The following is a 13335-nucleotide window of genomic DNA, read 5'->3' as shown; positions in this document are numbered from 1 at the left end:
ATCAAAGAGCATAGATAAGGCTGAAAGCAAATTTTAGTTGTACAGTTAACAACATACCAAAGACACAGGAAACATCTGCAGAAATTGATCATATATAAGTGAATGAAAAATCAGTACTCCTCCCAGAAGTTAAATATACTCCTAAAGAATTCTTGGGAAAAAAGAAACATACCAATACTGGGAAGGTTGCCTAAGTAGTAATTAAGGAAGTTTATAGCATAAATGTGTTTATTTTAAAAATGACAAAATCAAAATCGGGTTCATTAAAGAGACAAATAGACAACCTAAGGCAATATGAAATAGCAGAACTGAAATGGAGGCCTTAATACAGATACTGACAAGATTTTTCAAATTATAAGAAAATACTATGAATATATCAGTGTAAAAGTTTGAGAAATATGTATTTTCCATTATAAGGTTAGTATAGCTCTGATACCAAAAATTCAAAACAAATTGCAAAAGAAAACAAATCTCATTGTTGGACACAGATTAAAAGAATCTGAAATAAGATGTTGGCAAATGAAAAATTCAGCAGGGTTTATAGAATGATGCATAATGACCAAATAGAGTTTATCCAAAAAAATCAAGGGTTGTTCAATGATTGAAAATATACAAATGGATAACCTATCACATTAACAGATAATACAAAAAATGCATTATCTTGAAGAAGAAAAAGCATACCATAAATCTCAACATGTAATAAACACTCTTAGTTCATCTAGGAATTAAGCATTCTTAAACTGATAAGTAACCCATAGAAAACAATTATAATGATGAAAAAGTCAAGAACCAGATATGGATACATGCTACTTCATGAAACATTATTCTGGAGGTCCCAGGCAATGCAAAATGACAAGAAAAAGAAGTGGTATACAACTTTGAAAGGAAGAGACAAAACTAGCATCATTTGGAAATATTTCTCTAGAAAAGCAAGAGTCAATTATTAGAACTAGGGTATTCAACAAGATGACTGGAATCAGGATCGTTCAGAGAAAATAAGGAAATGCATGGCCTATATGCAATGTTTTAATTATTGCAAGGAAAATATATTTCTGTCTTATTTGAATAAGTAATTAAAGGTAAAAATTAAAGCTAATTTCTTTTAAATGAAAGAAAAAAGGCTTGGCTAGTTAGGCCATAGGATAGCACTTTCCTGGGGGACTGACAAAAGCTGAACTATTTAGTGGCACTGTCACTACGAAAGGGGAAAAAATGTTTCAAAGGCGAGAAACCCATTTCCTACAAAGAAACAGTAAAGGCCTTTACTATGTAAGTCGAGAGCCCACAGTTTGCTGTTTAAATCCAAGTAATTCAATCAGGGCACCCAAATACCAGCCCGGAACAAGACAAAAAGCCTACATTATAACATGGTTAAACTGCTATTTAAAGACAATGGATTCATGTAATTTCTATGACATCACTGATCAGCATCTGCTAGGGAGCATGTGATCCTGCCCTGGATGTTGTCTTCTGTGAAGGGCAGCATAATAACAAAGTTATCAATGAAAGTATCCCTTGAATATAGATGATTATGGCTCAATGTCTGGTACACCAGACTTTTTAATATCTAAAATCTTGGTGATACTGCTTCAAGCACTTTTCTAGCACCAGAAATCCTGAAGTTCTTAAAGCCAAAGTACCCTTGAATGTTTGTCTATAAAACATTATGTTAAAATATTTATAAAGAAAAATGGGCCAGGCACAGTGGTTCACCCCTGTAATCCCAGCACTTTGGGAGGCCAAGGCAGGGGGATCACCTGAGGTCAGAAGTTCGAGACTAGCCTGGCCAACATGGTGAAACCCTGTCTCTAACTAAAGATACAAAAATTAGCTAGGCATGGTGGCACGTGCCTATAATCCCAGCTACTCAAGAGGCTGAGGCATGAGAATCACTTCAACCTGGGAGGCAAAGGTTGCAGTGAGCCAAGATTGTACCACTGCACTCTAGCCTGGGCAACAAGAGCAAAACTCCGTCTCAAAAAAAAGAAAAACGATAAAGTGTCTGGAGTCACATCAGAGCTCTAGAAAGATTTCTACAGAAAATCCAACTCTAAACAACACAACCAAGGAGAAGAAGTAATTCCTAAATACTGCAGCGATAGGTAAGTAAGTATCTAGTTTGCCAGAGAATATTCCAAATATGCCTCTTTGCCACATAGGTACAAATATCCCTGTTTAATAAATAACCAACATTTCTTGAAATATTTCTTTAAAAACTGTGTAGAAAAGCAAAGCAAAACAAAATTAAATCTAGACAGTGTAAGATCAATGTTTTAAAAAGCAAAATCTCTGTAAGTTTCTTTATCCTATATTTTTGAGTTTAAGAATCTTACTTCTCTTTGCCCCACTAAAAGGAGAATAAGGAAATAATTCCATAAACACGCCACAATTAACTCCTCCTAAGTACATTTTTTTCTTTTTGAGACACATTTTTACTCTTGTTGCCCAGACTGGAGTGCAGTGGTGAGATCTCAGCTCACTGCAACTTCCGCCTCCCAGGTTCAAGCCATTCTCCTGTCTCAGCCTCCTGAGTAGCTGGGATTATAGGCACCCGCCACCACCCCCGGCTACCTTTTGTATTTTAAGTAAAGACAAAGTTTCACCACATTGGCCAGGCTGGTCTCAAACTCCTGACCTTGGGTGATCCACCTGCCTCAGCCTCCAAAGTGCTGGGATCACAAGCATGAGCCACAGTCTCTGGCCGCAGCCTCTTTCGAAAGGAAGACCCTTCAGGTGGACACTGCTCACGACTCACAACGATTTTACGTGGCCCCTCCAGACCTGGGCCCATTGCACACTCAGCCCCTCCGCCATCATCAAACAAGCTGGTTAATTGGTCACATTTCAGTCTGAGACCTTTCCAAGTCTCTTCCACACACAAAAGGCAGTCGCCAGAAGTCACAAACGTCCCTCAAGCCCCCTTTCAGACTCAATGCAAATGCATCCAGAATGTCTTTGGGGAAGTGGAAAAGCTGCTGCTTTCCATCTTGAAAGGCCGTGGCCTTCGCGGTCCAAAGGATGCTCTAGTAAAGGCCTCTGCTGGGCATTACTGTGTCAACAACATTCTGGCGAGCATTGATTGTGGGCAAAGGAACGTCAGGCCGCTAAATTTAAGTCTTCAGGACCCCTTGTTTATCCTCAAGGGAAAGGTGGCAGATGACATAGCCTCAACAAGGCACAGCAGGTACAGAAAGTGGGTATTTACTTACACATCGAAACTTTTCAACAACATCGTTTGTGGGTGACATCAGCTGCTTTCTTGTCTCTAAGCAGCATGGCTGCAGTTGGGACATCCTCCTCCCTCAGTGAGAATAGTGGTCCTGGCCACAGCGGGAAGCAGACATTCTAAGGACCCTAGGGCACAGACATTCCAGAAGGTAGGCACCATTTCAGTGCCCAGGCCTTCTCTGTAGTTGCTGGGAGGGGTACGGCTGCTGCCCTCCTGCACGGGAGCCATGTGCCTCAGGGGCGTCTCCTCTCAAGAATCCTGGGGAAGGAAGTGAAGTCTGAGGACAGGAGTGTCTGCATCCCCTTCTCAGCCCTCCAGCAGCCTCTGAGGACCCCTTCAGGTCCTGCTCTTACTCTACAACCCACCTCCCCCCCAGCAGAAGATGCCAGATTAGAGACCCCATGTGATTATCCTCCAGAGCTTCTCTCTGGCCTTAGGAAGCCAACCTCTGCCCGTGGCCAAAAAACCAAGGCTCCGACTGGACTTGTCTTCTGATTTCTGGCTGTTCTAACTTCAAACTCATGAACAGGAGCCATAATTGGACCTCTAATGCCTCCCAACGATCACTCTCTAGGTCCTAATCTGTTACCCTTGACAGTGACTTCTTTTCTCTCAAACCTCTAGCACCTCCTCCTCGTCCTCACTTAGCTGTTCCTCCCATTTTACTGAGCAAATAGAAAGCACCCCAAAAAGAGCTTCCAGCAGCTCCCACCACCGCATTTACCCATCCCTGCCTCCGTCTACATCCCTGTACCCTGGATCTACTGTGCTCCTAACTGTGGCCTCCCTCCTAGTTGTCATGACTTTCTCTGGGGTGCTTAGCACCGTCTACCACACCACATGTTGTATTATTTGCTTATTGTCTGTCTTCCCATTAGAATGGAAGCTCCATGAGGGCAGAGGTTTTATTCATTTGTTTACTGCTATGTTCCTGCACTGAGAACAATGCCTGGGATGCAGGAGGTACTCACTGAATGTTTCGTGGGTAAACGACTGAATAATTTCTTCCACTGAACGAATGTTTTAGAACCTGCCTTCAGCTGAGTTTGTGGGACTTGGCAGGACTCGCAATACCATCCCTGGCTCACACATACAGAGCAAGAGCTCCACTCACGGTTCTCGCAGTGGGGGCCCTCCCAGCCATCCCGACACTCGCAGCGGTAGCTCCCATTCTGCAGGACGCAGCTGCCCTCATTCATGCACGGGCTGGGTTTGCAGATGTTGACTGGCCGCTTGGCTTCTACAATGGAGAACACCACACCCACCAGGCCGGCCAGGCATGGGTGAGACCCGAAGACCCCTACCCTAAGTAAGCCCAGTAGAGGTGCAAGGCTACTAGAGTCATGTCTCCCTTTGCCCTGGTAGCTCATGGTTGGTGCTGCATACCACTTGGCTAGGTTAGTAAGACCCAGCTCTCCTACAGACTCATGGAGAGTCCATTGCTCAGATGTGCCATACACATGGCAGATTTTTTTTTTTTTTTTTGAGGCAGAGTCTTGCTCTTGTTGCCCAGGCTGGAGTACAATGGCGCAATCTTGGCTCACCACAACCTCCACCTCCCGGGTTCAAGTGATTCTCCTGTCTCTTTTAAGAAGGTGAAGAGGAGGTCACTGGATTTGGGCTGGCCTGGCCCTGTTTGCTCTGGGCTCTGTCACTGCCCAAGTCAGTGTGAATGTGGGATCTTTAGACCCTTAGGAAGCTTGTGGATATTCTAAAAGTGTGTTCTGTTTAAAGGGAATGCATAAATTCTCAAGTTTGGGAGGGAGTTATCTATGTTAGTTAAACTTTCTATACCTTAAATGTCAAATAGGATGGTTATGCCTACTGTAGGATTTTATGTGAGCATGGGGTTTAGCACAGAACCTGGCACTTGGGAAGCCAAGTGCTCAGTAGCTGGGAAGAGCTGCCATCCTCGTCATGATGTATGTGAAGGCTCAGGCTGAGGGCCTGCCATGGGGGCAGCCCTGAGGGTGTGGATTCCCCGACTCACCTCCACACAGCCACTCAATGAGCACGTCCTGGTGGTACCGCAGGTCGGCGTAAGCTGCCACGTGGATCAGGGAATCCCGGGGACCTGCAAGCCTCCGCAGACCCTCACTTAGGACAGGCCCCACGCCCACGACCAAGACAGAGATGCCATTGTTCCTCAGCTTCTGGGCAGGAACGGCTGCATCCTCTGCGCCTCTCCCGCCTGTGAGCACCACCACAGCTTTGGGGACACCAGGCCGGGCACCCCTCTGGACAGTCATCACTTTGTCATAGATGTGCAGCAGGGCGGTGCCGGCTGAGCCCACCCCACCTAGGTAGGGGGCCTGGCTAATGGCCCGCAGCAGCGCAGCCCGGGTGGGTTTGGTGTCCAGCCCGAAGGCAGTCTGCACCTGGCTGCCATACACCACCAGGCCGACCTGTGTCACGTCAGGGTTCACCTCAAACTGGAGGGCACAGCTTCTCACAAAGCTCTGCATCTGAGCAAAATTCTCAGGCCCTACTGAGGCAGAGGTGTCCAACATGAAGACGAGGTCCAGGGCTTGTGTCCGGCACCCTGCAGGAGCAAGCAGAGGGGCTTCAGCAGTGGATGTGCCAGTCAGAGCCCCTCGACGGGACCCAGGGACTGCCAGGTTGGGTAGGGCCAAGGTCAGCCAGGGTGCTCTGTTCACTACAAAATACACCCTCTATGTCTTCCTTTTAGCCACAGAACAGCACTTTCCTAGAATATTAGCAGGAAGATGAGTGCCTGCCAGACCACATTTCCCAGACTTCCTGGCAGCTAGGGTGGCCACGTGTCTAAGTTCTATCTGACGGACGTGATCAATTTCAAACTCATGCAGCTGGAAGCTGCTTACCTTCCACTTCCCCTCTCCCCCTTCCTGCTGGCTGAGAAATGGTGACCTTGGACCTCAAGGTGGAAGTCATAAGATGACCAAGCCCTGCTGGCCTGGGCCACTCACCTCTGAACTGTATGTGAGAGAAATAAGTTCCTGTCTTATGTAACCCATGGGGTTTGGGTTTGTGGGCAACCCTTTGTGACAACATCTTCACCTGTGCCTTCATCCATCCCCAGTATGCAGGGCACTAATTAGATGCTGTATGGACAAAATGGGCCCATGCCTGCTGTCAACAGGCTGACAGTCTAGGGGAACAGACATGAAATGAACATAGAATTACAAATGATGTCGGCAGCGTGGAGGGAAAAGCAGGGGACTTCGAGAGAGACCAGTAGGGGAACATAACAAGACTGGGAGAAGGGGTCAGAGCTTCTCTGGGGAGGTGACATTTCACCTAAGAACTGAAAGACAAGTAAGTATGAGCCAGAAGGCCTCTCCTGTGCAGGGGATGCAGAGAGGCCTGTGGGGATCAGGCCACAGGGAGCTCTCAGAAGCCAGGGGAAGGAGTTTGGGTTTTATTCCAAGTGCAAAGGGGAACCACTGGAAATTCTAAGTATGGAGTTAGAGGAGCTGATGCTCTGATTACTGGTTTTTAAAACCACTCCCACACCAGGAACGTCTGAGAAACTATCACAGCTACGGGGAAGGTGGCTGACTACATGTACTGTGGGGTCCTGGATGGGATTCTGGAACAGAAAAAAGACATTAGGTAAAAACTAAACAAATATGAATAAGCATGGATTCACTAAATAATGATGTATCAATACTGGTTCATTAATGATAACACTGTGCCATACTAATGCAAGGTGTTAATAGGAGGGGAAACTGGGTGTGGGGTATAGGGAACTCTCCACTATTGTCAATTATTTTTTCCTATAAATCTACAACTATTATTTTTTTTAAAAAATCCAACCAAACAAAGCAGCAGAACAAAAGCACTTAGACCAGCCTGGAGGGGCAGGGTGGGAGTGGGCAGCCAATCCCAGTCCTTCCGCCTTACAGGAGGGAAAGCCTTTCGCCTTGGGGAGAGTGGTGGCATCAGGGCTGAGAAGCAGAATCACATCTGTAGCTTCCCATGCCCACCTACCAAGGGGAGAACTCCAGGAGCCCTATAAAGGCTTACATTTCACTCAAGCCTGTAATCCCTCCACTTTGGGAGGCTGAGGTGGGTGGATTGCTTGAGCCCAGGAGTTCAAGACCAGCCTGGGCAACATAGCAAGACCACATCTCTCTAAAAAATAAAACAATTAGCTGGGCATGGTGGTGTGCACCTGTAGTCCTGGCTATTCTGGAGGCTGAGGTGGAAGGATCACATGAGCCTAGGAGTTCAAGGCTGCAGTGAGCTATGATCGTGCCACTGCATTCCAGCCTGGGTAACAGAGCAAGACCCTGTCTCAAAAGAAAAAAAAGACGTGTTTCAGCTACTACATCTCTGGCCATGGGCCAGGCCTCTGCGTGGGGACAGTGTTCTCTAGTGTGCCTTCCAATAGGGGTCATAAAAAATCAGCTTCATGGCTTGCAAAACAGAACAGAAGAGAAAAATGTCAGAATGCATCCCAAGTAGACAGGGTAAGTATCCTCTCAGGAAGCATTTGTTTCAGTTGTGTGTGGCTGCACCAGCGCGTGTGCATGCACATGCATCCGTGTATGTGTGCATACATGTGCATGTGTGCACCAGGAACACACTTTTCTGTGGATTGCCATCAGAGCTGGGAAGCTGCTGCTCTGGAGCCTGCTTAGTAGATTCAGAGCTCTTAGTAACAACAATAATAAAATCGTGATTAATAATGATAACAGCAACACCTAGAGTTTGCTGAGTGCTTACTCTGTACTAAGCATGTACACTGCCCATCTTACCTAATTCTCACTAAAGATCTCTCAGGAGGTACTACTATTAGTCCCATTTTGTTGACAGGTAAACTGAAAATTGTTTATGTGACTGGTGCCTGAAAGAGTGGGGCTGTGGTTTCAGCCCCTAGAAGAGGCACTGGCAGAAAATGATGGTTAGGGGGTGGCCAAAAGGAGGAAGGACCTGCCCACTGACCAGTGGTCCTGGGTCAGGCACTGGGACCTTACCTGGCCACTGCCGGCTGCACAGCTTCCCCTGCAGCTCAGGGATTTGGTTGAGCAGATCCTGAGGGTCCGAGTAGACCATCACATGCTTTGGGCTGCCTGTGATCTCCTCCAGCTCTGCCCGCACGGCCTCACTGCCTACACCCAGCAGGAGCAGCTCTCGCGCCCTTGCATGACGTGCTGGGCCTGCAACCTCATCCTCAGAGCGTGACTCAGTGAGCAAAACCACCACTCTACGTGGCCGGTCCTGGCCTGTCCTGGTGGCGCTCCCAAAGCCACGCTCTGCCGCCTGCCGCAAGGCACTGCCCGTCAGGGTGGGGCCACCAAGGAAGGGAATGCCATCGAGGCTCCTGACCAGGTCAGGCACATCCTGGTACTCCCCCACAGGCACTGCCACCAGCAGCTCCCTGCTGTATGTGGCCACACCCACTCGGGCCCGAGAGTCCTTGCTCAGCACGGCCTGCACAAACCGCTTCACGAAGACTTTGGCCCGCAGGAAGCCGTCCAGAGTGGTGCCCGCAGAGCTGTCCAGCAGGAAGAGGAGGTCGACCCTGCATTCCAGGCTCAGCTTCAGGGCTGCGGGGATCACAGCAACACCCACTGTCAAGCCATGGCCATGTGGCATGCGAGCTGTCCCACCCGAGATGCCGAACATCTCCCAGGAGGGAGATGGTGCAGAGAAACTGTGGGCCCCCCGAGCTTAAGTGACCGGTGCTCGTCACAGAGTTAGAGACATGGCACTCCTGGCACTCGCTAAGGGTCTCCATCTAGCCACTTTTTAAAGAAAAATGCCATCTACATTATCACTTTTTTCCATTATGGTTAGTCCTGTGTGTGTCCTGAGAAATCTTTGTCTGCCTCAAGATCATGAAAATATATGCTCCTGTGTTTGCTTCTACAGGCTTCACTGCTTTGCCTTTTGCACGGAGGTCTATAGCCACGCTAGAATTGACTTCTGGTAGGGTTGTGAGGTACAGGGTCAAGATTGTTTTCATATAGATCTTCAACTAACCCAGTATCACTTGTTTTTAAAAGTTATTATTCATCAAGCCCTTATATGTGTCAAGCATGGTACTAAGAACTTTGCATAATCTTATTTAAAACTCTTAACCACCCAGTGAGGTAAAGCCTACTATCATCTTCATTTCACACCTCTAAAATCAAAAGGAATCGGGGCTCCTTGCTCTGCTTTCATAGAATAGAGAAGAAAAGACTCTGCCCAGGACTGGGAGCCAGAGTTGGGTGGACTCCTGCCTTCAGCTGGGCTGGGCAGCACTCAAACTTCAAGCAGTGACCATTCTGCAGCTAATAGGCTGGGAGCCACTGTCTCATCCAGAGCTCAGCCACCCCAATTATCTACTCACGGAGCACTGACAGGCTGCACCACGTGAACTGCAGACCAGTGGTGCATTGGAAAGCAGATGGCTCGAGGGCCAGTTTCTACCCAGCAGCTGGAAGGGTGTGCAGTGAAAAGGGGAGCCCGTCCTCTCCTTGCTCCCCAGTGGTCAGTCTTGCAGGGCCGGTGCATACCTACCACAGTTAGCCTCCCCTCCAAAGGCCAGTGGGCAGAGGCACTGGTAGCCGTCCAGTCCTTCTGGAACACATGTGCCTCCATTCTGGCAGGGCTGCGAGTCACAGGGGCCTATCAGAGAGATGCCCATTAACCGCTAAGCACCACAGCACAGAGGAGTGGAGAGGACTGGCCAGAGGTGTGGGTGCAGCTGGCTTCCTGCTCTAGCAGTGGCCCAGCCCCTCCCTTCCCCCACAGTCCACCAGGAAACCTGTAGCAGAGAGGGGAAAGCACTGCGGAGTTCATAAAGGTGGGGCTGGGCACGGGTGGTAAAGGATGCTCTGTAGCAGGCTTGGTAAGGCCCTGTGTGATGAACTGGTGTTAGACTGGAGCTTGACAAGGGGGAAGCTCCCCGTAGCATCAAGTGTGGGTGCCTCAAGACTGAGAGAGAGCTGCGGTGCCAATGGGGCCCTGTCTTCTAAGTTCTACACAGGGTAGTCTTAATGGCCTCTGCACCTGGCACAGCAAAACACGCCAGCCTTCGGATCCTGCAGTCAGGTTGCTCAGGACTGAATGTGGCCTCTTCCACTTCCTCTGGCACCTTAATTAACCTCTCCCATCTTCATATCCTCATCTAAAAAGGAGTGATGGGAACTGAACTTGTTCTGTGGGGTTATTGTGAGGATTAAATGAATTAATCCGCAGAAAGTCTCAGCACTAAAAAAACACTCCCCAACAGGTAATGACAGTATTGACTTTTGGATGTGAGATGCAAATTATGAGCAAGGCCTCTTCAAAGCTGAAAGTTTACATGGGAAACCACAGCCTGTGTCAAAATCTGGCCCATTCTGAAGCGTCTGATCTATGATTCCCTGTGGTCCATGCCTGAGCGTCTCATCGCCTTATGAATTATTACAAAGTGCAGCTAAAACCACATGACCTCCTTCCCAGGGTTACAGAAGACAAACAAGGTCTTCATGTGATCATGTATTCCAAGGGCTGGATAAGCAGCTGAGTGTGGTCACAACTGGGACTGGCATTTTCTTGTCCTTTTTGCTTACAAATATTAATCTCTTTCTTGATGGCCACATCACTGTAATTAAAATATAGACTTTTCAAAGGCAGAAAAGATTGAGGCTAAGTCTAGGCACTTCGCTGGGGCTACTGTTGTATCAGCCAGAAGACTGTGGAAATAGCTGGGGGCTCACTGACATCGACAACAGTGGCCTTTAACTGAGCATCTATTATGTGCCAGGGACTGTGCTAAGCACAATACACGCATGGTCCCATTTCATTGTCACAACCTTAGGTAGGAACTATAAAAACCCTATATGACAGATGAGGAAGCTGAAGCTCAATGAATGGAAGTCACATGCCCCAGGTCAGATCATTGGTAAGAGGCAAAGCTGGGACTGAAAGCCATTTCACTCTAGTTTCCAAACCGGAAGTCCTCAAACCCTAATTTCTGAGCAGAAACAGTTCCACTCTCAGATTCTCCTGTGCTTCAGAGGCCGTGGTGCTGGAACTGTAAACCTTGAGAACATACTGAAGGGATCACCTAACCCCAAATAGGGACACTCGCTACCCTGCCTGTGTGTCTAACTGCTCGCTACCCTGCCTGTGTGTCTAACTGCTCGCTACCCTGCCTGTGTGTCTAACTGCTCGCTACCCTGCCTGTGTGTCTAACTGCTCGCTGCCCTGCCTGTGTGTCTAACTGCTCGCTGCCCTGCCTGTGTGTCTAACTGCTCGCTGCCCTGCCTGCCTGTGTGTCTAACTGCTTGCTGCCCTGCCTGTGTGTCTAACTGCTCGCTGCCCTGCCTGTGTGTCTAACTGCTCGCTGCCCTGCCTGTGTGTCTAACTGCCGGCATTGCTTCCAGGAGACAGGCTACTCATCGGGAGTAACAAATCCACCCCAGGACTGACACCTACACATTCAAGGCCAATTTCAAGCTCCCAGGTCAGTGGGGTCACTAGCACCCCAAGTGAGGGACGGTGAGGGATAGTGAGGGCACACTGGTGAACCATGCTGAATGATGCATAATGGCATCGATGATTCCTCACGTTAATTTGGGATTTTATAGCTGAGGGATTACTTCCATGGGCATTATCTACTGAATCTTCACCAGGACCTCATATACGATGACCCCCTTTCACATGGAGGAGGGAAATGGGCTTCCAGACATCGGACAAACCACTACATTTTATAGAGGAGGAAATCACTCAGGTATCTTGCCCTGAGTTTGGTGCTGGCTTTGAGGATGTCTGCAAAGCTGGTGTTCGGTGCCTGCCTCTCTGCCTCTCACCAATGCACACAACACTGGTTCAGGGGAGTAATCCCAAAGCCGCCACTCCATTCTTAATGAGCAAACACCATTGAGGGAGTCAAGAGCACACTCTCCTCTGCCCCCCAAGTGCCCCATCCCTCTGCCCTGGAGCCAGTCACAATCCCACCCTCTTTGTAAAAGCCACTTTACAAAGCAGCCTGGGCCCAGGGCCCTGAAAGAACCTGTAAATCCAAGAGACAGACCATACCTGGGCAGGTGGTCCTGTAGCAGGTGGCAGGGTGGGTTAGGAACACTCTCTTCCAGCTACAATCCGAGGAAACAGAATTATAGACAGATCAGAGGTGTAAGGGGAGGGCAGAAAACAGAAGATGATTTACAACACCAAAAGCTGATAGAAGATTCCAATGCAGAAGTAAGAAAGACTTCCTGGTTTTCTTTCTTGATTCTACCCTAACTTTTCTCTGCACATAGAGTAGGGAATGTTTCAAACTATCCAGTGACAATTAAAAAAAATAGGCTGGGCGTGGTGGCTCACGCCTGCAATCCCAACACTTTGGGAGGCCAAGGTAGGCAAATCACTTGAGGTCAGGAGTTCGAGACTAGCCTGGCCTACATGGTGAAGCCCCGTCTCTACTAAAAATACAAAAATTAGCCGGGCATGGTGGCATGTGCCTGTAATCCCAGCTTAGCAGGCTGAGGCAGAAATGCTTGAATCCAGGAGGCGGAGGTTGCGGTGAGTCGAGATTGCACAACTGCACTCCAGCCTGGGTAACAGAGTAAGACTCCATCTCAAAAAAAAAAAAAAAAAAAAAAAAAAAGGTAATATAAGCTGGCTATCACATTTGAAATTAGGGACATCCACATGCAAAACCCCAAACTGTAGCAACAGCTTTTTATTATAAGTTACTTTCTGAGGCTCACGATGCAGTAGGGAGAGAAATATTGGGAACTGGGCAACTGGATTTTGGCTGTGTGACCACAGACATCTTACTTTCCTCCTCTGGTCTTCACTTTCCTCTTTGTAGAGTAATTCTATCTTCAGTTTTCAACTGTATCCCTTAAAGCTTCGATGGGGAGAGAAGAGCACTGAAGGAACAAGGCTCCAGGCCTCCCGCAGTGCCCCAGCCCCGCCCCTCCACCCCAGGTGTGCTGCTACTATCTAGTCCACACAACAAGTGTCCACACGAGGCTCTGCAGGTCAAGACATGTAAGCCACTGGACTCAATGACTTCTCAGGTCTGCTGGAGAACTAACGTTCTGTGATAACACAGCAGCCACCATTCCTTGGGTGGCTTCCACCTGCTGGTGTTCCATGAACCACAGCTACCTGAAGAGATGGTTCCCTCCATGTTC

The 13335-nt window shown here is 48.2% G+C and overlaps 1 protein-coding gene across 2 annotated transcripts in view; it reads right to left on the bottom strand.

Annotated features, from left to right (window-relative positions):
• Nucleotides 1-210: 210 nt before the first annotated feature.
• VWA2 (von Willebrand factor A domain containing 2) overlaps nt 211-13335 on the bottom strand; it is a 55594-nt gene continuing 42469 nt past the window's right edge. For both annotated transcript variants that reach the window (XM_034931537.3, XM_057298786.2), the window contains exons 9-14: nt 12230-12285; nt 9722-9829; nt 8191-8763; nt 5220-5771; nt 4344-4469; nt 211-3487 (exon numbers count right to left, since the gene is read on the bottom strand). In XM_034931537.3, the coding sequence (XP_034787428.1) occupies nt 3390-3487; nt 4344-4469; nt 5220-5771; nt 8191-8763; nt 9722-9829; nt 12230-12285 (1513 nt within the window). In that variant the 3' untranslated portion in view covers nt 211-3389. The remainder of the gene's footprint in view (nt 3488-4343; nt 4470-5219; nt 5772-8190; nt 8764-9721; nt 9830-12229; nt 12286-13335) is intronic.

This window comes from Pan paniscus, chromosome 8 (assembly GCF_029289425.2).
Source record: "Pan paniscus chromosome 8, NHGRI_mPanPan1-v2.0_pri, whole genome shotgun sequence".
In the NCBI taxonomy this organism is placed as follows: Eukaryota; Metazoa; Chordata; class Mammalia; order Primates; family Hominidae; genus Pan; species Pan paniscus.
The sequence above is the reverse complement of the archived record's forward strand: the minus strand, read 5'-3'. Positions and strand labels throughout refer to the sequence as shown.